Source organism: Pan paniscus, chromosome 6, assembly GCF_029289425.2.
Source record: "Pan paniscus chromosome 6, NHGRI_mPanPan1-v2.0_pri, whole genome shotgun sequence".
In the NCBI taxonomy this organism is placed as follows: domain Eukaryota; kingdom Metazoa; phylum Chordata; class Mammalia; order Primates; family Hominidae; genus Pan; species Pan paniscus.
This window is the reverse complement of record NC_073255.2, coordinates 180804192-180829765: the sequence shown is the minus strand read 5'-3', so window position 1 is coordinate 180829765 and position 25574 is coordinate 180804192. Positions and strand designations below refer to the sequence as shown.

General features: G+C 35.4%; 2 protein-coding genes across 2 annotated transcripts; both read right to left on the bottom strand.

Moving 5' to 3' along the window:
- Window positions 1-2706: 2706 nt before the first annotated feature.
- On the bottom strand, window positions 2707-9213 carry LOC100976806 (olfactory receptor 2A2). Its single transcript, XM_063606406.1, has one exon. It carries the CDS (start codon window positions 3873-3875, stop codon window positions 2919-2921), a length of 957 nt encoding a protein of 318 aa, XP_063462476.1. The 5' UTR covers window positions 3876-9213; the 3' UTR covers window positions 2707-2918.
- A 5900-nt stretch (window positions 9214-15113) lies between these two features.
- LOC100977138 (olfactory receptor 2A12) lies at window positions 15114-23395 on the bottom strand. Its single transcript, XM_055115482.2, has one exon. It carries the CDS (start codon window positions 18409-18411, stop codon window positions 17479-17481), a length of 933 nt encoding a protein of 310 aa, XP_054971457.1. The 5' UTR covers window positions 18412-23395; the 3' UTR covers window positions 15114-17478.
- Between the last annotated feature and the right edge of the window lie 2179 nt (window positions 23396-25574).

Below are 25574 nucleotides of genomic sequence, written 5' to 3'. Positions count from 1 at the left end.
ATTATCACTTGTATACTTAAAAATAATCAATGTATCCTTTGCATTGTATATGCCATAAATGTTAAATATATATGTAGAAACTACCTCTTTTTCCAATATTAATCTGCTGAAATGGTTAACCTGATAGCTTTGAAACAACCATGTCTCCTTGCTAAAAGTTTAAATATTTACACCTTTAGTAAAAATTTGACTTTTTGGTAGATCATAGTTTTAGTGTGTTATAAAAATATAAAAATTTACCAACTTTGTCAGATACCCTAATAATAATTGAAAAAGAAATTAATAACTTGACAGTATTGTACATCCAAAGGTAATCACAGTTTTTAAAATCCTAAATAAAGATAATACTTGTAAAACTGATTTATTAATATACTGCCTTAGCTAACAACTACACAAAGAGTATTCATTATTTATTTTATCACCATCAGCATCATAAACACAACGTTTCAATCCAATCTCATGAATCTAGGAGATCTTTTGCCACCATGAAAGATAAATGATGTTGGTTATAACAAAGCTGTGTTGGGATGTTTGGTGTCACCATCTACATACAGGTTGGTTCAAACATTAAAAAGTATTGATGAAAAAAATTTCAAGAGCTTCAACAGGTGATTAAATCTTGCCTTTTCAGTAATTAGCATCACCCAAGAGTAAGTGTAAAGTTTGAATAATGCTCAAAACCATTGTTGTCTCCTGGGCCATTTGAATATTTACTCATGGATTTTCTTCATTTTACCAAATCCTAAAGCTTTAATATATTTTAGGGTTTTTTACACAGTTTAGTATTGATCTAAAGCTTTCCGTATCTTATTCCCTTTTACTCCTAAATTATTTCATCAAGGGATACAAGATGTTGTACAGACATACAGACCAACGGAACAGAATAGAAAACCCAGAAATAAAGCTGCACACCTAAAACCACTGGTCTTTGACAAAGTCAACAAAAATAAGCAATGGGGAAAGGACTTCCTATTTGACAAATGGTGCTGGGATAACTGGCTAGCCATATGCAGAAGAGTGAAACTGGACCCCCTACTTTCACCATATATAAAAAATGACTCAAGATGGATTAAAGACTTAAATGTAAAACCACACCTATAAAAATCCTAGAAGAAAATCTAGAAAATACCCTACTTGACATCAGCATTGACAAAGAATTGTTGGCAAGGTCCCCAAAAGCCATTGTAAAAAACCAAAATTGACAAATGGGATGTAATTAAACTAAAGAGATTCTGCACAGCGAAAGAAACTATCAGCGGAATAAATAGACAGTCTAAAGAATGTGAGAAAAAATTTGCAAACTATGCATCCAACAAGGTCTAATATTCAGAATCTATAAGAAACAAACAAATCAACAAACAAAAAACAACCCCATTAAAAATGGGCAAAGAATATAAACAAACACTTTACAAAAGAAGACATACAAGCAGCCAACAAACATGAAAAAATGCTCATCTTCACTAATAATCAGATAAATGCAAATCAAAACCACAATGACATTCTATCATTAAATCAGTCAGAATGGCTATTACTAAAAAGTCAAAACATAACAGATGTTGGCAATGCTGCAGATAAAAGGAAACACTTATACACTGCTGGTGAAAATGTAAACTAGTTCAGTCATTGCAGAAAGAGGTTTGGAGGTTTCTTAAAGAACTAAAAATAGAACTACCATTCAACTCAACAATCCCATTACAGGGTATATACCCAAAGGAAAAGAAATATTTCTATCAAAGAAACACATACACGTGTATGTTCTTCACAGTGCTATTCACAATAACAAAGGCATGGAATCAACCTAGGTGGCCATCAGAAGTAGACTGGATAAAGAAAATGTGGTACATATACACCGTGGAATAGTACATAGCCATAGAAAATGAAATTATGTCCTTTGCAGCAATATGTATGCAAATGTAAGCCATTATCCTAAGCAAATTAATACTGGAACAGAAAACCAAATACCACATGTTCTCATTTATAACTGGGAGCTAAACTTTGAGTACATATGGACATAAAGATGGGAAAAGTAGACACTGGGGACTACTAGAGAGTGTAAGGAGGAAGGGGGTGTGGACCGAAAAAAAACCTATTGGGTACTATGCCTAGTACCTGGGGGAGGGATCATCTGTACCACAGACCTCATCATCACACAATACACCCATGTAACAAACCTGCACATGTACAACCTGAATCTAAAATAAATGTAGAAATTATTTTTAAAATGTACACAAGAGAAATGTACACAAAGCATAAATGTATAGTGCAAGGGATTATCAGTAAATGGCCATTACCCAGCTGCCTTCCTACCCCTCCCAGTCACTATCTACTCCCTTCATCCTAATGATGTCTAATATCCTAGCTTTAACGTTATAGTTTAGTTATTGCCTATGTTTGAAATTTATGTAGGTGGAATCATACATCCTTTTGTGTCTGGCTTCTATCACTCCAGATTTTGTGTTTGTAATATTCATCCATGTTACTGTATGTTGAGGTTCATTCATTTTCTTTGTTACTTAGTATTCTGCTGTGTGAATATACAAGTTACTCAACTTCTCCCTGTTGATAGATATTTGGATTCTTTTCAGGTTTTAGCTATTATAAAACAATGCTGTTATCTCCTTTAACACCAGAGTTTCATTTTGCCTATTTCAGGAAATTATATAAAATGGCACTGTGACATAAAAAGTAAATAAATAAAAATAAAAGCAAAAAGATGTTCTAACACTTTTAAAGGAAAGGCTAAATATTCTGATAATTTTGCTCTCCTATCTACTGAGATGATTCCTCGATTTTAGAGAACATACATTCCATTGAATATTGCCCTATTTTCAAAGCTTGAATTCAATCACTCACCATTTTTATATTAAACTTCTTCTACAAAATATATTCAAAATTCTTGCTTCAGCAAACCACATGTTTTAAAGGCAAAGCCCATACACCGTTCTCATGGACCTCTTCCTCTGGAGTGCTCTGTGGAGGGCGCCCTTCAACTGAGCATTCCTCAGGCTGTAGATCAGGGGGTTCAGCATTGGATTAAAGACACTGTGAAACAGGGACAGCATTTTCTCCTGCTCCTCTCGTTGATTAGAGTCTGGGACCATGTAAACCACCATGGCTATGCCAAAGAATAGTCCAACCACACACAGGTGGGAGGAGCAGGTGGAGAAGGCCTTTATGCGGCCCTCCTTTGTCTGGATCTTCAGGATGGCCCCGAGGATGTGCATGTAGGAGACCAGAATCAAGGAAAGAGGCCCGACTAAGACAAACACACAGGTAGCAAATATGACCACTTGGTTAACCCAGGTGTCCGCACAGGCCAGCTTGAGGACAGACAGAATTTCACAGAAGAGGTGGTTCACATCCCGGGGCCCACAGAAGGGCAACCTTAGAAGGAGAATTGCATGTACCAGGGACAGGGCAAACCCACATGACCAGGACGTGAGAACCAGGATCGTGCACACTCTCCAGCTCATGATGACAGTGTACTGGAGAGGGTGGCAGATGGCCACATACCTATCATAGGACATCACCACCAAAATCAGGCACTCTGTAACAGCAAAAGCCAAATACAAAAAAGTCTGCATTATGCATGGAACAAAGGAGATGGTTCTTTTCTGGTTCATTAGGTTTGCCAACATCTTGGGAACATTGTTGGAAGCATAGGACATGTCAACGATGGCCAGGTGTGAGAGGAAGAAGTACATGGGTGTGTGAAGCTTAGAGTCCAGGCAGATAATCCCAAAGATGACCCCATTCCCCAGCAGGGTGAGTGTATAGAAGACAGAGAAGAGTCCACAGAGGAGAATCGCCAGTGCTGGACCAACCTGGAATCCCAGCAGGGTGATGTCTGTGATCCATGTCTGGTTGCCTTCCATGCTCTTGTGGCAGAGAAAGACAAACCCTCATCTAGGACAGGAAGGTCAGAGCTGTGGGTCAAAGATGCACAATATTTGCTGAGTGTTTCAGAGGGAGCATTAAGAAATGTATTATTTTGAATGGATTCTTTGTTGAATTTGTTTCAAATATGTTACTGGAACCAACTCAATTATGCTCATGAAATTTAAAAAATCCTCTTGTACCAATAGAGTAATCGGAAAAAAAGTATAGCTATAATACTTCTTATATAAAAAAATTAACATAAGGTGTAATATAATATATCTTGTATTACTGTATACACATACATGCATGGAAACACGTGTCATTTAGGAGAATTCAGGTACTCTGCTTCTTTTATAGGGTGGAATCCTTAGTTATTAACGTAGTGAAATTAGAGATGACACTGACAAAATGCTGCAATACAAGATGGTTTTATATCCTGGGCATGCTTGCGTTTTTCTACCCAGTATGAAGTGGTTAGGGCATTCTGTTCTTCATATTCTTGCTTAGCAACCCATTTACCTTCTCACATGAATTCTACTTTCATATTTAAGATTGAAAATCTTTTGTAAATAGCCTTTCAACTTTGTAGTTTCTTTAAAACTTCCTACAACCATCATTTTTTCAGCCACTGGCCAATACTCCCTGGAAGCACCTCTGGTACCTATTTTCCATCTCTAGGGTTTGTAGTTCTATTTCAAGTATTTTATTTAATTCTTTATCAGCACTTGATGCTAAAATTTAGTCACATGTGAAAGAATTAAAATGGAAGAAAATGTAGGAAAATAGTTTCAAGTCTGTAAATCAAAATAGTAAATATATAATATACAAAAAATAAAAAGGCAATATACAAATATATAATAATATATAAAAGCAGTACAATATCCTTTTTATTATAATTTATTGAATCATTTTTCTTGTCAGAAATTTTTGGTTTCTATTTCTTTTATGTTTGGTAGCATTGAGATAAATATTCTTACAAGCTTATGTTTGGCTTATATTGATGATGTTTAATTGAGAATGTATTCTAAAAGTGAATTTGCAGGTGCTAAATATATTGAAATTCCAAGCTTTTGATGTCTATTTCCAGCTTTGCTTCAGAAAATTTACCAATACAAATTCTGCTAATTTTTATCTATATAAATTCTATTATTTTATACCAATATAATATATCACTGATGTGTACCTGAGAATCATGCCTCTTTCCCACATGGTCATCACCACCACGTATTTTTATTTTCAACCTTTGCTAATTCGATAAGAGAACAATATTATCCAGTGTCAATTTGTACTTCATCCATCCTTTAACAAATGATCCTGGAGTGCATGATCTGTTTTAGCCACTGTTCTAAGCGCAGGAGGCACAGTGGTGGAGGTAGATGCATTCAGAAGGGGACCAGGTCATGAAGAAGTGAAGTTAAGGCAGTGTTCTCTTCCACTCCTCACATTCCCATTTAGAGAAGGAAATTGTTATGCCCTTGGATGAAATTGTCTTGGAATATACCTGCCTTTCTCTGTCCCCTAATTTATATGATTGTGAAACAGGAAAGAGAAACTGAGGATGCCCCTTCTCTGTTTCACCCACATGAATTTCCACCCCCTTTGGCATAAGGCACCAGGAGCATGTTTCTTACCATTTGGAGGTCGGGAGAGGTGTCAGCTAGTGATTATGATTTTAATTTGGAAAGAAATTTTTTTGAAGATATGAACCATGCTTTTCAATAAGCCTTACTAGCAAAATATATGAAATATATATATTTTAAAATTATATCTGATTCTTGTATGCATTTCTTAACTGATTTTTTTCTGGAGCAGAGAGAGGGAATGGTTAGTTACTACCACTAAAACACCAGGAGTAAATGAGTAAATAAGATAATTGCTGACTGTGAAAAGAACAGTAAAAAAAAATCTGGGTAAAATAATAGAAAGTTGCTTGGTTTGAGGAAGACTCCTTTAGATGAGATGGTCAGGAAAGGTCTCTCTCAAGCAGAGTCAGGTGAAAGGAACCTAAACAATGAAGGCCGCAACCCTGCCCAGAGCCAAAGGAGGACCATTCTCTTCACAGGGAACAGTAAAGGCAAAGTCTCTGGGCAAGAAGTGCTTGGTGACTTCTGGGAAGAGAAAGAAACACAATGAAACTGAAGCATAGTGAGCAAAAGGTCGTACTTATTCTTCGTAATCTTGTTTATATATTTAAAAATTTGAATTATGATTTGATAGCACAATAGGGTGACTATAGTCAGTAATAACATAATTGTACATTTTAAAATAACTTAAAGAGTGTAATTGTATTTGTATTATTTGTAACTCGAAAGATAAATGCTTGAGGGGATGGATACCCCATTCCCCATGATGTGCTTATTTCAGATTGCATGCCTCTATCAAAACATCTCATGTACCCCATAAATATATATGCCTACTATATACCCACAAAAATTTAAAAAATAAAAAAATAAAAAGATTGAAATCAACTTAAAAGTTTATCAGTTGGGGATCGATTATTTTCATTTGGCTGTTATTACAACACAGAATACTATGCAGCCATGAAAAAGGACAATTTTGATCTTTAGGTCATTCCATGAAGTTAACGTATGTGTGTATTATATGACCTGATTTATATTTTAGAATATAAAGATATTTATGTCTTTTGTATCTATTCACATATTTGCAGGAAAATTCTTTAAGCATGAAGTTATTTATACTGATGATCTCTACAAAGTTGGAATATTCAGCGACTTATCTTTTGTATAAATTGCACACCCGTTCATTTGTTTTTAATGAACTTTGTGCTTTACAGGAAACAAAACAGGGCATTTCTTATTTAGAAAAACTTCACAATGAAATATAGAATTAAAGTTTACACTATTTCTCTGCATCTCACCAAGTTGTTTTTTTGTTTGTTTGTTTGTTTGTTTTTTTGTTTTTGAGATGGAGTCTTGCTCTGTTGCCCAGGCTGGAGAACAGTGGCACAATCGCGGCTCACTGCAAACTCTGCCTCCTGGGCTCAAGCAATTCTCTTGCCTCAGCCTCCAGAGTAGCTGGGACTACAGGCATGCACCACCATGCCTGGCTAATTTTTGTATTTTTAGTAGAGACGGGGTTTCACCATATTGGCCAGGCTGGTCTCGAACTCCTGACCTCAAGTGATTCACCCACCTTGGCCTTCCAAAGTGCCGGGATTACAGGTGTGAGCCACTGTGCCTGGTCTTCTCACCAAGTTTTAACAGGAACATCTGATCTTAGAAGACTTTCTTAGAGCTTCAAATGGGAGAAATGTCACTAAATTATGAGAAAGTATTAATCCTTAACAAGTAAGTAGAAATTGAAAAATCTCAGTATCACTTCTCCTACAGAAGCGTGTACTTTTTTCCCGAGTTGTCCTGATAGAGAAACAATCAACATCATCTATTGACTACAAGTAGAAGTGGATCTTAAACCAGGTTGAAAATTTTTGCCACGTCCACCAAATTATGAACAAGGGCAGAAGCAAAGCCAAGTTATAAATCTGCACAGGTCAAAGAAAATGAGCTTCATCATACAGAGAACTACATTTCAATGTCTTTTAATTTTCTCATCTGTAAAGTAGCTTCTGGGAATTTCCAGTTAAAAATCAAAAGAAAGAAACAGGGAACTGAAAAGACTAAATTTCTTTCCAAAGATAGTCTTTCGATGAGACATAGGAGACCTCCCAGAGGTGAAGCAGGGTCACAACTTACAGAGGGAGGGCAGCCTGAGACAGAATCCTGGGAGTGGGATGTGACAAACCCCGTGGCTCTCAACTGTGCTGTGTGCATCTCTGTGTTTCTGCACCCAGTTCAGGGACCCAGGGTAGCAAGCACTTGGATGCCTCAGCAGTTACAAATGCATCATGAGCTTCCTTTTGCCAAATGGTTAGAATTGTTTGACTAATCAAAGTTTATAAGTAAAATAATCTGCATTTATAGAATTTTACATGTGTTTTTTTTGGTATGACATTTCTGAAAGAAAGCAGTAGCCAAAATAAACTATTTCTAAAGGAATTGAATAAAAAAAGGAGCAAATAGAACTGTTAGTCTTATTTAATTAGATGTGAACTGCATCCAAACCACATCTAACTGAGATGTCAAATGTACATTTTAAGAGTTTGCTAGCAAGGGTCATAAGGTGACAACTCCATAGTGGTGATTCTTCACACATAGTGGTGATTCTTCACACAAACTAATGTTGTATCAGCTCATTTGTGAAGCCAAGGATGACAGAAAATGATACTATAAGCTGAACACATTTTTTTTTCATTATTGGCATGGTTTTGCATTTTGGATTTCATAGCTTAAGAAGTCAGATTATTTTTTTCTCTGAGTAAAAAGCCTCAGCAGATACAATAAAGACACAGTTGCCTGAAATAAAGTTTTCTTTGAGAGTGTACTCCAGCTACACATCAAAGAAAGATCTTCAGTGCATAGAATGAGGAAAAAGCCTTCATGGATACAGTTCTTTATTCTTCCATAGCATGACAAAATTAGCAGTAATTGAAAAAAAATACGATGTCTGAAGAACAATGAGATAAGCATTGTTAGCAGTGCTCTTTAGGCAATCATTCTGACCTTGATTCTGAATGTTGAACATTACAAAGTTGAGTCCCCTATTCTGAACCTCACTATTTTCATCTGTAAAATAATAACAACAGATATCTAAAGGGCTGATGTGAAGAATGAGTACCACTAGGATACCTGTTAATGGTTTAATAAATGTTAGCTGTTATTAACAGCATTACAGAGACCACAAAATTGAGGAAAGAATCTAAATCATTGGAATTAAAAATCCAATGCAATCATTACAGTTTTGCAAACTCTTTCACATTTATTTTGCATTCCTTTTTGGTTATTTTTGAATTTAAATAAAAACACATTTTGCTTTCATTGCCATTGTTTTTCTATTTTGATTCATAAAATTAAGTTTGAAAAGAAACTTGAAGAGATGAAAAGAATAATTTAATGTAACCTCATTCTTGTATTAAAGAAGAAAATACAGGTTTTCAAAACTCAAAGTGCTATTCTGCCATGCCTATGACAGAGAGAGAGAGAGAGAGAGAGAGAGAGAGAGAGAGAATCTTATGGAAGAAAAGGGGACATATTTAGGATATTTAACACCGATCAAAAGTAAACGTTTTTATTGATATTTTAGTCAGAATGGAAGCCATGGCTATCAAAGACAGGGTTCTGGGACAGCACAGATTTTTCAAATATTTGCAATCACTCAGACATTACTTACGATCTCAGTAGTTACTTTGATACTCAATTTGATCCTAATGAATAGCATAATTTAGAAAAAAAAAAACAACAAGCAAAGATTCTAGATAGAGCCCTATTGCCTGGGTTCAGATCCTGGCTTTGCTACACACTAAATTTATGACTTTTCTGTGCCTTGCTGTGCCTCAGTTCCCCCATCTGCAAAATGGGGTGGGTAACAAACCCTACCTTATAGGATGGTTGTGAGGATTAAATGAGTTATCTATCATAAGACACTTAATAAGTGCATAAAAACCATTATTGATGATTTGCAACAATCATTGGAAAGTGACTTCTGGATCCAGTAATAACAAGGAAATGCTTATATGTTTAACAGTTCCTGTGCTAAATAAGGAAACAAAAAGAGAATCTTTTCCCCACAGGCATTGGGTTGCCCTATGAGACAGTGGCATCTCTCTCTTGAACAACTGAGCAGTGGGTCCTAGTTAGCCAGACAATCGTTCAAGAATCGGAAGGGCAGACAGTTAGCAATGGCAGAAGGAAGATCAATCAATCTCAGGACAAGTGAATTACTTAATAACTCTGATTTAGTGTTTTCTTATTTGTAAGAAGAGGAACCTGGGCCACGTAGTCCCTGGAGTTCTTTTTAGCCCTTTAGCCAGATAATATCCTACATGATATTATCTCTTCCTCTTCTCTGGCGGAGTCATGACAAAGCCAGGCACTGGCATGTGAGGATGAGGGACCAGGAGGGTGAGAGGAACCATGGCCACCCCATGGTTGTGAGGACCAGTAGTGGTCCCCAGAGCTACTCTCAGGACCCCAGTTATAAACATAGGCTTAGGGCCAGAAGGAAACTACACGAGGGCAGTGTTTTGTCAAAAATACCTTAAGCTGGAAATGTCATTCACTTCTGGTTCCCTTTTCCCACCTGCAAACTTCTCAGCGTCAATGAACCACTTTTACTTACAGTGGCATAATATGTAGTCTTTTCTTCAAACATAGCCTTGGGCTTAGAAGAAACCTCAATGACAGGAGGGAAGGATAAATAGACTGAGATTGATTCTTGTCTCTAAAGGGGCCTCCTTGGGAGGTGAAGCCCAGCAACAGAGCTCTCCTGAACTTTATGATAGACTTAGTTTGTGCAAGCTGGGGCTTTTTCTATTATCATTTGTCTACAACTAACTCCCCAGACAAAAATAATGATTCAGTGAACAGAACCATGTGAGATTGCGTCTACTCACATTCTCCCTAGAGGGAATTATAGAATTTATTGCTTTTCTATTAGCAAGTAAACCAATCAAAGCATCTCACATGTTTATTCATTTTGTTCCTTCTGTATTCTCATGGGATTTATTTTAGTGTGTTAACTTGAAATTGGATGGGGACAGGATTTCTGTATATGAGATAAGACCTTGGAGAGAAAACAAAATATTCAAGATAGTATATCAATTAAATTCTCTTAAAACTTACTTATTTTATCAGCCTTAAAATTGCTCCACTTTCCAATTCCTGCTGTTTGACTGTAGAGGAGAGGCCGTGACTTCTAGATAATCATTCCACATTTCTCACTTACAAATATTTTTGACTCTGCAGTTCAGGTATACCTCATCTTCTTCCTTAAATTTCGTCAATGTGTCTTTATCTCAAACATCTCTAAATTTCTTAGCCACATTTTGATTTCCTCATCCTAAGTTAGGGTCTGCAGATAAAATGAGCATGCTTTTTTCTCTCTCTCTTTCTCTCATTTTCACTGAGTGATGATTGCAAAATCCTTCCAGTTCTTTCTTACTACGTGTCTGTTTTCAATCTAGTTCTCTATAGAGTTTTAGTTTTTGAACTATGGTGGAAGAAGCACTTTACAATAATAGTAATGTATTTAATCTATTGTGGAGAACACTAAAATATATCTATTCAACAGGAGGCTAATGGGGTTATTTTTCTTTTAAAATGATCTGTGGGCCAGTAGAGCTTCCCTCCACTTACCTCCTTATTCTCCAATGCACACACTCTATTTCCTTCAAGTACTATCTCCTAGCAGCTCCCATTCTTGAAATTCCTATTCCTTGTTTCAAGTCCATTTAATCTTGTTTTACCCACTTGAATTCATACATAACACCAATCCTTCAAAGCACTCATGGAGCCCTCTTCAGCTACTTCAGCCCAAATCAGTCTCCCTTCTGTGATAGACCAAAGGAGCACTTATTATAAGAATGCTTCAAGATTGTGTTTAAGTAATATTTTACTTTTAGTATTTTTTATTGTTCATCTTTCATATGAGGTTATTACAGAAAAATAAATTTGACTCACCAACACCTGGATAGAGCTAAGAATAATATTCTGCTGCATATTTGTTCAGACTGGCATTAGTAGCACAATTTTATTCCTTTTGTTGAGTACAATATAATGACATTTAACACAGTCTACTATAGATACAAACTCACATATCATAATTTGTCTATTTTTGCTTCTAATCTTTGAAAAGGTGACAGCAAAACATTTTTCATGGAAAGTCTTAGACTTCTTGTGAATGTTAAATTTACACTGATTAACATTTTATCTTTTAGCAATAATAAATACTGTAAAGTATACATGGCTCCATCAGTGGTGATGGACCTCTATTAAGTGAGTCAATTTTGAAGTAGGTGTTTGTGGATTATATCAATTACTATACCTACAGCTGGCCTAAGCATATTTTAACATTTGCTGTCTCGAGAGAGAAATAGCTCCTTTGCAGGGCTTGAGTTTTTACTGTTTTTATTTCTTTTTTAAAAATTCTACTTCCTTCATAGGATTTCAATGGGTTATTGAAGAAGATAAAATAATATAAATGATGAGAAGGGATTTGAAATGTTAAGGGCTGTTTTTGCCATCAATTCTGTGATTGCATCTCACCTTAACCTTATAAAGCTTTTGTAGGAGGTGCTCCATCAAAACAAAGGAGTAAATCAAAAAAGAGGATGGCATGATTAATGAACTAGAGAGTCCAACAGAAGGTAAAGGCAGATGGAATTGTTGGGATGGAACCAGTCCAGACAGAAAGAGAATAGCAGACTATTAAGGGAAGTCTTCAATAAAAAGTTGGAATGGATGTATCATATGAGGGGGTGGAAGAGGTAGGCAGTCTTAGCAATTGGCACAAAGAATCCATGCAGAGGAGGGAAGGGGCAATTAATTAACATGACTTTTGTTACTTGCAGCTGATGCATTCTAATGAATACATACTTCCTTCCTAGAAAATCAAGTGAGAGAAAAATAATGCCAAATAGAGAGTTTTCTAACTTGTTGCCACTGTTGATATACTGTAGATGAACAGGCTTGAAGGGGGATGTTGCCTTTCTCTCTTACAGCCACAGACTTCTCCAGCGATGTAGTCTCCATGTTTGGGCTTATTAATGGGACAATAGTATTGCATTGCACTTTGTTCAACAGTTGGAAAGTTGGTGCTGGCCCCCAGTGTCTACCTTAATCAAATGTTTATCATACACCAGTAATGTGTCAGGCATAGTTCAGGTTACAGGCATGAAGGATACGACTGATCAAGAGAGAAAATCGTCTGCATTCCCTTTGCTCACATGCTGGTGGTGGTAAACAGGAAATCTGTACTCACGTTGCCTGTTTCTTAAAAGTCTTAATACTTCTTTATCATCCTGTCTCCCTACCCACTTCAAGGGAAAAAAAGCTGCCTTCTTTTTGGTAAGAAGGACTTAAGCTCAACGTGTACAAAATAAAGACTTTTTTAAAGTTCAATGAAAAAAATTAAAATTATTTTAGGTCACAGCACCCAGAAATAGTTATGATTGATAGCTCAATATCCCCCAAATTTCTTCATTAACATATACAGATGCAAAGACAGTAGGACAGACAGATAAATAATTTAGCAAAAATGAGATCCGACAATATTTCAGGAAAGCATTTTGACTTTTATTTTTTGTGTAAAAAGAACATTTGCCCAATATGAAAATAAGTTAGGCAATACAGGGAAAATACAATCACATCCCTTACACATTTGGTTAATTGAATTGCAGATACTTCTGCGATCTTAAAGAAACATATAGCTGGAAGGATAAACTGACAATCTTAGATATATTTATAAACTGTTTTCATACTCCACGTTTTTTGAAGTATATATATATGTATATATTTAATATAGCGGAAGGAAGAGCATCTACTGTGTAACTAAAATACTTATTCTAATTCAGAATCTTTTTTTAAAAGCAGTATCAGATTAGGTTCTTAAAGGAATCCCTTTGGTGTAAGAATAATTTTTTATTATATTTACAGATTGTAGCCATTATAGTTTTAAACATTGTGCCTTATTTTCACAGAGTATCATTTGGGTCCCAAAAATTGATGGATGAGAAAATTTGCACACTTCAATGGCCTACTTCTTTTCAAGAGGTTAGCTTCAGAATTTAAACCATTTGGCCGATAAGCCAGTTGTGTGCTCAGTGGTCATTGCCCACTTCCTTACTGACCCTATACTGATTCTCAGGCAGTGCAGATATCAGAGATCATGGTCTTTGCTATGAGCCAGGGGAGATTAAACCATGACTGATATAAGCCAAGCATTCGATCTCATCTTCTTTGTTAGTAAGTGGATTAAGGACTTCCATTTGACTCATTCTTGGCCAAAGCAATACGAACAAACAATCTGCTGAGAGTAAGTCTTTCTGGAAAAGATTTTTCTTCTTGATAAAAGGGGGAAAGACAAAAAATAAGTTTCTCTTGCTTCTTTATTAGTTTTAGACATTGTTATGTCAGAAAATTTTCTCATTACAACAAAATCTGAAAATGACTCATATACTGTATTGTCAAAAAACTTCTATTCTGTTTTCATTTTAAAATTTATTTTAAGGTGATTTTAGAATTAAAAATTCTATTTTTATCCTACTTTTGTCTTATCTTAATTTTTGTAGATGCCATACATTATGATGACTCTTGCTGTTCTTTTTACCTGAATGATTTATCTTTTTTCCCCTACTAATTTTAGTTTTTCAAGCCTAGTGTCTATATTACCTTTAATATAAGTTCTCTTTTACTTACATTTTGACAAATAATTTTTTTGTTAGGTTTGTAAAACTACCACCCCCCATATCTCACATGGTAATTAATGATCACTAGATCTCATGGTTGAAGGGAATATTAATTCCCTTCATTGACAGTGGTCCAATATCATAACAATTATTTCCAATAGAGTATTCACAGTTGAGAATTCCATAGGAGACAATAATGTTTCCTTCATTAAAAAAAAGAGGGAGGGAGGAAGGAAGGAAATAAAGAAAATAAAGAGAGAAGAAAGAAAGAAAGAAAAGAGAAAGAAGAAAGAAAGAGAAAGAAAGGAAGGAAGAGAAAGGAAGGAAGGAAGGAATGAAAGAAAGAAGAAAGAAAGGAAGAAAGAGAGAAAGAAAGAAAGTCCTCCTTCAATGATCCTGATAACTTTCCTTCCTGGTGGTAGAAGGGAGATATGTTTATCTTTTGTCTTGAATCATTGGGTCATTGGTGTAAGCTACAGTTGTACATAGAGTTAGTATTGTATTGAGAATATGGGCTCTCTCTCTCTCTGCCATGTGTAGACACAGTGGGAAGACACTCTCTGAAAGCCAGAAGAAAGTCCTCACTAGAGCTCGACGATGCTTGGCACCTGATCTTGGACATAAATTTCTATTGTTTAACAATAAAAGAATACCAGCTCTGGAGCCAGAGAACTTATTTTTTTAAACTCTATATTTTCCATTGATTATGCTAACTCAATGACTCAGGTGGCACCTGATCTTGGACATAAATTTCTATTGTTTAACAATAAAAGAATACCAGCTCTGGAGCCAGAGAACTTATTTTTTTAAACTCTATATTTTCCATTGATTATGCTAACTCAATGACTCAGGGTAAATTACTCAACCTCTGTGTTCCTCGATCTTCTCATGTGCAAAATAGAAATTATTAATAAATAGAACATAAAAATGCATCTCTCTCCCCCTAACTTGGTTGCTTCTTGGTTTCAGGAAGAATGTGGATGGGCTTACACTTTCCTGGGGATACCTATTGGTCGTCTGTCAACAGATAATTATTGAGAATCTTCTCTGTACCTAGCTCTGCTCTAGATACTAGAGACACAGCTATGACAAGACAAAATTGATGTGTATGACGATCTTGTATATTACTGATTGTAAACTGACAACACACATGTGAAAAAATATATAAAGAGAAAAACTTCAAGTACTTAATAATGCCATAAAAAGACAGACTGAAGAGATATGATTGAAAGTCACCTAGTCAAGACAATGCATGAGACTCTGAAATATGCTGGTCTTTGGGGATGTATTGCTTGAGAGCTGATAAATCAGAAGGTCTTCCAGGAGAAGATTTTGTGGCTTGTCCTTTCACTTTTTATGCCCTGTTTTGATTAACATAAGTTCTTAATTTCAACCCAGTCACATACACCAATATTTTTATTTAATGCAGCTTAAAGATTTTATAATATCAGATATTATTTCACAATAGCAATTATATGTATTGTTTAAAAAATCCTTCTCTTGTATATCTTCTAAAAGCTTTAGAGTTCTGCCTTTGACACTTAAATCTTGAATACACCAGAAGTTGAATTTTCTGCATGATTTGAATATCTTTATAAAGACTCGGTTGTCCCAACACCATTTACTTCAAAGCTTTTTCATTCCCCAGTGATATGCCATGCCACACCTCTAATATAGCAAGTGCTAATAAAAGCAAATATATGCTAATTTGCCTTCTATTCTGTTTGTTTTTTGGTCTGTGTATAAATACCACATTGTTCTATTTATTAGCACTATATAGTGTGTTTTGATATCTGAAGGATTAAATCCTCCCACGTTGTACTCTTTCTCTTTTAATAGGGTTTGAGCTAGGCTTGGTCCCTTGAATTTTAAGATTAGTTTGTTGAGTTCTGCACACATCCACACACCCTGCTGGGATATTGATTGGGATTGTATTAAATCTAATAATTAATTTAAGGAGATTGAATCTTTGTAATATTATGTTTTTCAGTCCAAGAACTTGGCATACCACACATTGTGTATCTATTTATTTACCATAGTCTCTCAATAAATTTTTAATTGTCTCTTTAGGGTTTTTGTATAATCTTTGTTACAATTATTCCTAAGCATTAGAGAATTAAATCCTGTTGTGTATGGTAGCGTTTTTTCAAGTTTCATTTTAATTGTTTGTTATTGCTTTAAAAATATAATATATTTTTATATTGATTTTGTATCAAGCTACTTTAAAATTTCTCATAATTCTTTTGAATTTCCTACATATACAGTAATGTCATTTGTATGTAATTACAATTTGTTTCTTCTTTCTTAAATGTGTGTGTGTGCACGTGTGTGTGTGTGTGCATGTGTGCATGTGTGCACATGCATGGGTGTATTTGTTCTTTTTGTCTAACTGTACTGGTTAGGATCTCTAGTAAAAAGTGAAATCAAGAAAAACAAGTGATTTTTTTTTGTGTCTGATTCTTTACCTGAAAAGGACAGATGCTAACATTTCACCATTAACCATGACGTCTGCTTTGTTTTTATTTTTGTTTTGTTTTTGGTAGATTCTGTTTAGAAAGTCTTACTGCTATATTAGCTTATAAAGAATTGATCTTAAATCTTGTCAAACACTTTCTTGGATCTACTGAGATGTTCATATGAAATGTATTCTTTAATTTGTTAATGTGGGCAAGTTATTTTTGTTGTTTATTTTAATGTTAAATTATTGCTGCATTTTAAGGGTATACATAGTTTCATTATAATACATCCTTACTTCATTCTGATGGACTTGTTTCATTAATATTTTCTTTAAGAGGTTTGCATCTGTGTTCATGAGTAGGATTAGATTGTGATTTTCTGTTTCATAAGTTTATCTCAGGTTTGGTATCAATGCCTTAAATAGTAAAAGTAATTAGTTTCTCTCTCTTTATTTTTTTTTTTTTTGAGAGGGAGTCTTGCTCTGTCGCCCAGGCTGGAGTGCAGTGGTACAATCTCGGCTCAGTGCAACCTCCGCCTCCTGGGTTCAAACGATTCTCCTGCCTCAGCCTCCCACGTAGAGCTGGGATTACAGGCGCCCACCAGCACGCCCGGCTAATTTTTGTATTTTTAATAGAGACAGTGTTTCGCCATGTTGGTTAGGCTGGTCTCGAACTCCTGACCTCAGGTAATCCGCCCGGGTCAGCCTCCCAAAGTGTTGGGATTACAGGCTTCAGCCACCACGGCAGGCCAGTTTCTCTTTTTATAAGAAGTCTAAAGATAAACAGTATTGGGTGTGGTAAATTAAAGAACTAAAAAGGAAATTTCAGGACGCAGGGTCATGAGAACCATGCTTACACACTCAGGATATCTCAAGTGATTCTTCACATTGATCTCTGTTTCCAAAGGACTCTCTTTAGAGCCCTTTTCACCTCTGCGTTCCTAAGGCTGTAGATGAGGGGGTTCAGCATCGGGTTGAAAAGGCTGTAAAACAGGGAAAGGATCTTCCTCTGTTCTTGAGAATGGCTTGACTTGGGGGCCATGTACATGACAATGGCGCTGACAAAGAAAAGCCCCACCACGCAGAGGTGGGAGGAGCAGGTAGAGAAGGCCTTTCTGCGGCCCTCCCCAGACTGGATCCTCAAGATGGCCGCCAGGATGTGCAAGTAGGAGACCAGCACCAGGCAGAGCGGCCCCACTAAGACGAACGCAGAACCCGCAAATAGGACCACCTGGTTGAGCCTAGTGTCAGCACAGGCCAATTTGAATACGGACATGATTTGACAGAAAAAGTGGTTGATCTTTTGTGGGCCACAAAAAGGCAGCCTCAGAATAAGAGTAATATGGACCAGAGCCAAGAGAAAGCTAAATATCCAGCAAGTTGAGGCCAGGACAGTGCACACTCTCCAGTTCATAATGAGGGTGTATTGCAAGGGGTGACAGATTGCCACATACCGATCATAGCACATCACCACCAAAATCAGACACTCTGTAATAGCAAACGCCAAATACAAAAAAGTCTGAAGTATGCAAGGAGCAAAGGAGATGACTTTTTTGTGCATCACAAGATTTGCTAGCATCTCAGGGACAGTACTCGAGGCATAGGACATGTCCACAATGGCCAGGTGTGACAGGAAGACATACATGGGTGTGTGCAGTCTAGAGTCCAAGTAGATGAGCCCCAGGATAATCCCATTTCCCATCAGGGTTAAGCTGTAGAATAGCAAGAAAAACCCAAAGAGGAACAACTCCAGAGCTGGGTCCACCTGGAATCCCAACAGGATGACTTCTGTGATCCAGGTCTGATTGCTTTCCATGTTCTCGTGACAGAAAAATCCTGTGATGTACTTAAGACAGAAATTTCACAGCTAATGGGAAAAAATAAAAAACATTTCATTATAGAGCATGAATTTTATGCCAGAGGCCACAAATCAGTATTTCATGGGTCCATCCAGCCCAAAGTCCTATGACGTTGACTTACAAATTTGGCTTTTAGAGATATTTAAAATCTGTAGTTATTGACTAATATTAAAAACTAGGCGATTTCATGATAAAATTGGTGTCTCTAGATTCTTTTGAGAAAAATAGAAGATTTGTCATTTCATGATATTCATTGAAAGCAATAATCAGCTAAATCTAATGAGGCAATAGATAGAGGCTGGTCCTCTTTCATTTACCACTGTTTTCACCAATCTTTATTTTCTCCCAGAAGTTGAGCTCAGTGACACTGAACAATTTTATCATTGTACCTACTCTACTGATGACATATTTACATAAGAAGAGAGTGAAGATTTTTGCTCAAGATGTGTTCCCAATTTCTCCTCTACTTCAAATACATGGATATGAGAGATAAAATACAAAATGCAAACCCTAAAGAGTTTAAAATGTGACAACTCCTTCATACACTGGAAATGAATCAGAAACATAATATGCTCCAAGTCTGGAAGCAGACAGTAATACCTGGAACTTAGCTTTTATGGGGTTAAGGCAAGTTGTTGTGAGATGTGGTACTGATGTGGTTGTTTGAAGCTCAGGGCTTGGATTGGGGCCATGAAAGAAGTTTTAAAACAACTATTGGCTTGATGGATAAAGTGACTTTCAAGAAGTCAATATGCTTGCTGGCTCTATAATTTGATCAACAGAACCTGAGAAAGTGTTATAAGACCTGATTTTTATAAGGGGCCCTTGGAGTCAGGTGAAGAACAACAAAATCTAAAGACCACAAGAGGGAGAAACAAGATAGGAAAATCAAATAATAATAATGATAATAATAATAACAGCAATAAAAACAAAAACTCCTCCACTCAAAATTTGCCTAATAAACATGTTTGTTTTTAAACACAAATTTAACACTAAAAAGGGAAAACAAAGTAAATAATTAGAACCTTAAATTCATTGAAGATGCAATTAAATGTATAGAACAACCTTCCAAAGACTCTAATATAAGGATGATTAGGATGCTTTAATAAATTAATGAAGACATAATATTTTCTAAAATGACACATAAATTGAGAAAAATAAAATAGCCAGGAAAATACAATTAGTATATAAAAACAAATCAGTTATAGACTTTTGCAGTAAGAAATATAACACACAATTGTCTTTTAGCAGCATGATTTATAATCCTTTGGGTATATACTCAGTAATGGGATGGCTGGGTCAAATGGTATTTCTAGTATTAGATCCCTGAGGAATTGCCACACTGACTTCCACAATGGTTGAACTAGTTTACAGTCCCACCAACAGTGTAAAAGTGTTCCTATTTCTCCACATCGTCTCCAGCACCTGTTGTTTCCTGACTTTTTAATGATCGCCATTCTAACTGGTGTGAGACAGTATCTCATTGTGGTTTTGATTTGCATTTCTCTGATGGCCAGTGATGATACATGCACACGTATGTTTATTGTGGCACTATTCACAATAGCAAAGACTTGGAACCAACCCAAATGTCCAACAATGATAGACTGGATTAAGAAAATGTGGCACATATACACCATGGAATACTATGCAGCCATAAAAAATGATGAGTTCATGTCCTTTGTAGGGACATGGATGAAGCTGGAAACCATCATTCTCAGCAAACTATCACAAGGACAAAAAACCAAACACCGCATGTTCTCACTCATAGGTGGGAAATGAACAATGAGAACACTTGGACACAAGAAGGGGAACATCACACACTGGGGCCTGTTGTGGGGTGGGGGGTGGGGGGAGGGATAGCATTAGGAGATATACCTAATGTAAATGACGAGTTAATGGGTGCAGCACACCAACATTGCACATGTATACATGTGTAACAAGCCTGCACGTTGTGCACATGTACCCTAAAACTTAAAGTATTAAAAAAAAAAGAGAAATATAACACACAATTTTAAAAAACAATAAAGAGGATAATGTCCACATCTACCATTAAAGGGAAGAAGTTGTGTAGTGGAAGATGTCATGAAGGAATCTACCCAGATTTTAATACAGACAGGCAAAGGGATAACATTTTGAAAGCACCACTTAGAGACATAAATGATTGAGAGGCTAAATTTAGATGTGATAGTTTCCTAAGCAAAAGAATGAAGAAAATGGGGAAGAAACAATATTTGAAGAGATTTCACCAAAAATGTTCGAGAATTGAAAACAATTTGTCTTTAAATCACTAAAAAAATGCATTCCACTTAATGAATACAATAAAGGTAAATTTATACTCAAGCAAATTGAAATTTTCATAACTGAAGATGACCTGAGTCTTTAGATTAAAAATGAACCCTGAGAACAAAATAGAATAAATAAAAAATAAATTCTAAATAAATGTAAATGACCGACAATTTTCGTGGATGACTGTCTTTCCTCCATACTCTACGTTTCACTGTGCATAGACTTTCTGGAATTTCTATTGGATCAATATTATCATCTATCAACATATCTTGTATGTCTCTTATCTGCCCTTTAAGATTTTTTTTGTCTCTTTCACTCTTCACCATGTTCTTGACATTTTCTTCAAAACAAAATTCACAAAGAATACAAAATTTAGAATTTATTTCCTACAAAAGAACTGCAAAATACATTTTTTTCATTACTCATTTACTACTCAGACTAAAGGACTGCAAAATTTAAATAGAAAAAAAAATTCCTTAATTTGAAAAAGAGTACCTATAAAACCTACAGAATCAACATACAAAAATCACTAGAATTTCTATACACCAACAACAATCAAGCCAAGAGCCAAATCGGGAATGCAATCCCATTCACAATTGCCACAAAAAGAATAAAATACATAGGAATACAGCTAACCAGAGAGGTGAAAGATCTCAACAATGAGAACTAAAAAACACTGTTCAAAGATATCAGAGATGACACAAATAAATGGAAAAACATTCCATGCTCATTGATAGAAAGAATCAATATTGTTAAAATGGCCATACTGCCTAATGGCATACCTATCAAACTACCGATGATATTCTTCACAGAACTAGAGAAAACTATTTTAAAACTCATATGAAACAAAAAAAAGAGCCCAAATAGCCAAGGCAAATCTAAGCAAAAAGAACACAGCTGGAGGCATCATGCTATTTGACTTCAAACTATACTTCAGGGCTACAGTAACCAAAACAGCACAGTACTGGTACAAGAACAGACACATAGACCAATGGAAGAGAATAGAGAACCCAGAAATAAGGCCTTACACCTACAACCATCTGATCTTCAACAAAGCTGACTGAAAAAAGCAATGGGGAAAGGACTCCCTATTCAATAAATGGTGCTGGGAGAACTGGCTAGCCATATGCAGAAGATTGAAACTGGACCCCTTCCTTACACCATATGCAAAGATCAACTCACGATGGATTAAAGACTTAAATATAAAACCCAAAGCAATAAAAACCTTGGAAGACAAAATGTAGGTGGTACTGTTCTGGACATAGAAATGGACAGAAATTTCATGATGAAGATGCCAAAAGCAATTGCAATAAAAGCAAAAATTGACAAATGGGATCCAATTAACTAAAGAGTTCTGCACAGTAAAGGAAATTATCAACAAAGTAGATAGACAATCTACAGAATGGAAGAAATTATTTGTAAACTATACATCTGACAAAGGTCTAATATCCAGCATCTGAAAGGAACTTAAACAAATTTACAAAAAAAATCCCATTAAAAAGTAAGCAAATGGTATGAACAGACACTTCAAAAGGAGACATACAAGCAGCGAACAAACATATGAAAAAATTCTCATCCTCACTAATCATCAGATAAATGCAAATCAAAACCACAATGAGATATCATCTCACATCAGTCAGAAGGGCTACTGTTAAAGTCAAAACATAGCAGATGCTGGCAAGGCTGCAGAGAGAAAAGGGAACACTTATACACTGTTGGTGAGAATGTAAACTAATTCAATCACTGCAGAAAGGAGTTTGGAGATTTCTTTTCTTTTTCTTTCTTTCTTATTTATTTATTTAGACACGGAGTCTTGTTCTGTTGCCCAGACTGGAGTGCAATGGCACAATTTTGGCTCACTGCAAACTCCGCCTCCCAAGTTCAAGCGATTCTCTTGCCTCAGCCTCCTGAGTAGCTGGGATTACAGGCACACGCCATCACACTGGCTAATTTTTGTATTTTTAGGAGAGACAGGGTTTCACCATGTTGACCAGGATGGTCTTGAACTCCTGACATCAAATGATCCACCGCCTCAGCCTCCCAAAATGCTGGGATTACAGGCATGAGCCACCGCACCCAGCCCTGGAGATTTCTTAAAGAACTGAAAACAGAATTACCATTTGACTCAGCAATCCCATTGCTGGGTATACACCCAAAGAAATATAAATCATTCCATTGTAAAGACACATAAACATGTACATTTACTGCAGCACTATTCATAATAGTGAAGACATGGAATCAACCTAAATATTAAAAACTGGTAGACTAGATAAAGAAAATGTGGTACATATACACCATGGAATACTATGCAGCCATGAAAAAGAATGAGATCATGTCTTTGTAGGAACATGGACGGAGCTGAAGGTCTTTATCCTTAGGAAACGAAAACAGGATCAGAAAATCAAATACAACATATTCTCATTTATATGTGGGAGCTTAATGATAAGAACACATGGACACATAGAGGGAAACAACAGGCACAGGGGCCTATCAGAAGGCAGAAGGTGAGAGGAGGGAGAGGATCATGAAAAACAATTAATGGGTACTAGGCTTAATACCTGAGTGATGAAATAATCTGTACCACAAACCCTATGACATGAATTTACCTATGTAACAAACCTGCATATGTACACCTGAATTTAAAAGTTAAAAAAAGAAAAAGAGTATCCATAAAACCTACAGAGTTTATCCTATGACTGACATCAGTTTAAAATTTATCTCATCTTAATTTTTAAAAATTTAATAACTTTGTTTTTCTTAGATTTTTAAGTTGATACACATATATATGTATACATATAAATATATATATTTATATATGTCTATAATACATATCTACACATATTTCTTGGTTCATTATAGTGCCTTTTTGTTTCATAACCTTTTTGATTTCTAATAGAAACTATAATTTTATTTGTCTCTTAAAGCCTTTGTTATATTCTCTTAAAATTTAATTTTTCTGGTAGTAAGAGGTAATATTAAAAATTATCAAAGGTAAAAGACAATGATCTAATAAGAGCAACAATTCCACTGACAGAGACTTCTCATCAACAAGAAGAGTTCAGAAGATAATGAGCTACTGTTGTTACTTTGTCAAGAAGGGGAGAAGCTGTCATTCCACGATTTTATATCTGCAGTAACTCTCTTGAATGAATGAGAGCAAAGTAAGATATTATTGGATATACAAATCAGAAGGGCACTGAGGACCTACAGATCCTCAATATAGCCCTATATTCCTTAATAAGAACAAAAGTGAACCCAGAGGTAAATCGAATATATGAAAACAATATTTACACATAATTTCAAATAGAATATCTCAGTAAATTTTATAAACAATGGGCTATAAAATGATTATTTTGGTGTTCTGAAAGGGTAAAATTAAATCTTTTGGAAATAATAAGTAAACAGAGGGAGATGTGTGAAAAATAAAGAATGCTAAGACTCTTGATGAAAATTGAAACTAGGAGTGACTTTAGATTTGTTAAAATAATGTATTAAACTTGTATATTAGCAATTAATGAGAATCATAAAAAATAAACAAAATATATGGTTTCCAAAATTACAAAGTAAATAAAAGAAATTTGAAAGCATTATCAATCCAACAGCAGGCCAAAAAAGAAAAAAAAGCAATTTTTTTTTGACAAATAGAAAACACAAAATAAGCAAGTATAAATAAGTCTGTGTATATGAATTATCACATTATATGTACTTATAGGGCATTAAAAGACAGAGTTAGGCACTTTAGTTGAAAACAGAAAATCGGGTTACAAAATCCTTATGTGCCACACCTAAACCCCTTAAACATAAATTCTCTTTTTTTCTCTCTAACACACACACACAGACGCAGACGCACACACACACACACGCACACACACACACACATGCACACGCACACCCCCACACAGAGATTAAAAATAAAATAATGAAAAACATGTTGTAGAAACTGGTAGTAGCAATTTTGTTATCAGCATGTGTAAGCATGTAGGTGATACTATACAATAATAATGAAAAGAAAAATCCACAAAGAATGGACAATTCAGAATTTATGCCCTATGAAAAGACTGCAAGATTCAAATAGAAAAAAACCTTTCCTAAATCTGAAAAAGAATATCCATAAAACCAAGAGAAACATTATACTTAACGGTGAATGTTTAAAAGCTTTCCCCTTGCATTAGAATATAAGGTGCTCCTCTTGTATTCTGGAGAGTTTGTTTTGATCCTTCCTATTTAGATCTAAAACTGACCTGGTGTTTATTTTTGTGCATGGTGTGTGGTAAGGGCCATGTTTTGGTGTTCTTTGAAGAAGAAGAAGATATTAACCACTTCTATTTAATGTTGATTCATAAAGTAGCCAGTAATAACACCAAAAGAAAGAGTAAGAAGCATAAGAATTAAAATGAAGAATATCAAATGTCATTATTTACACCACCATGATTTTGTTTGTAGAAAAATTTTAAACTCAATCAATGAACTATTAAAATTACTGTGTATTTATAAAAACTTCTGGATTCAAGGTCAATATACAAAATTAATAAGATGTATATATGCACGTATACATTAATATAATTGTGTGTTTATAGATTGGAAGTTTTGTAAAGATTCTAAATCTATTCAATTTGATCTATACTTTCAATGAAATTCAAATCAGAATACCAGCAAGTTTTTTTATCAATGAAAATTAATAATTGTACTCTAAATGTTATATGAAATGCAGAAGGTCCAGAATAGCCAAGGAAATCTTGAGAAATAAGAATGAATGGAAGAACTTACTCCATTGACTCTCCAGACTTATAAAGCCACAGCAATTGAGTGAATGTGGCAGTGGAAGAAGGATAAA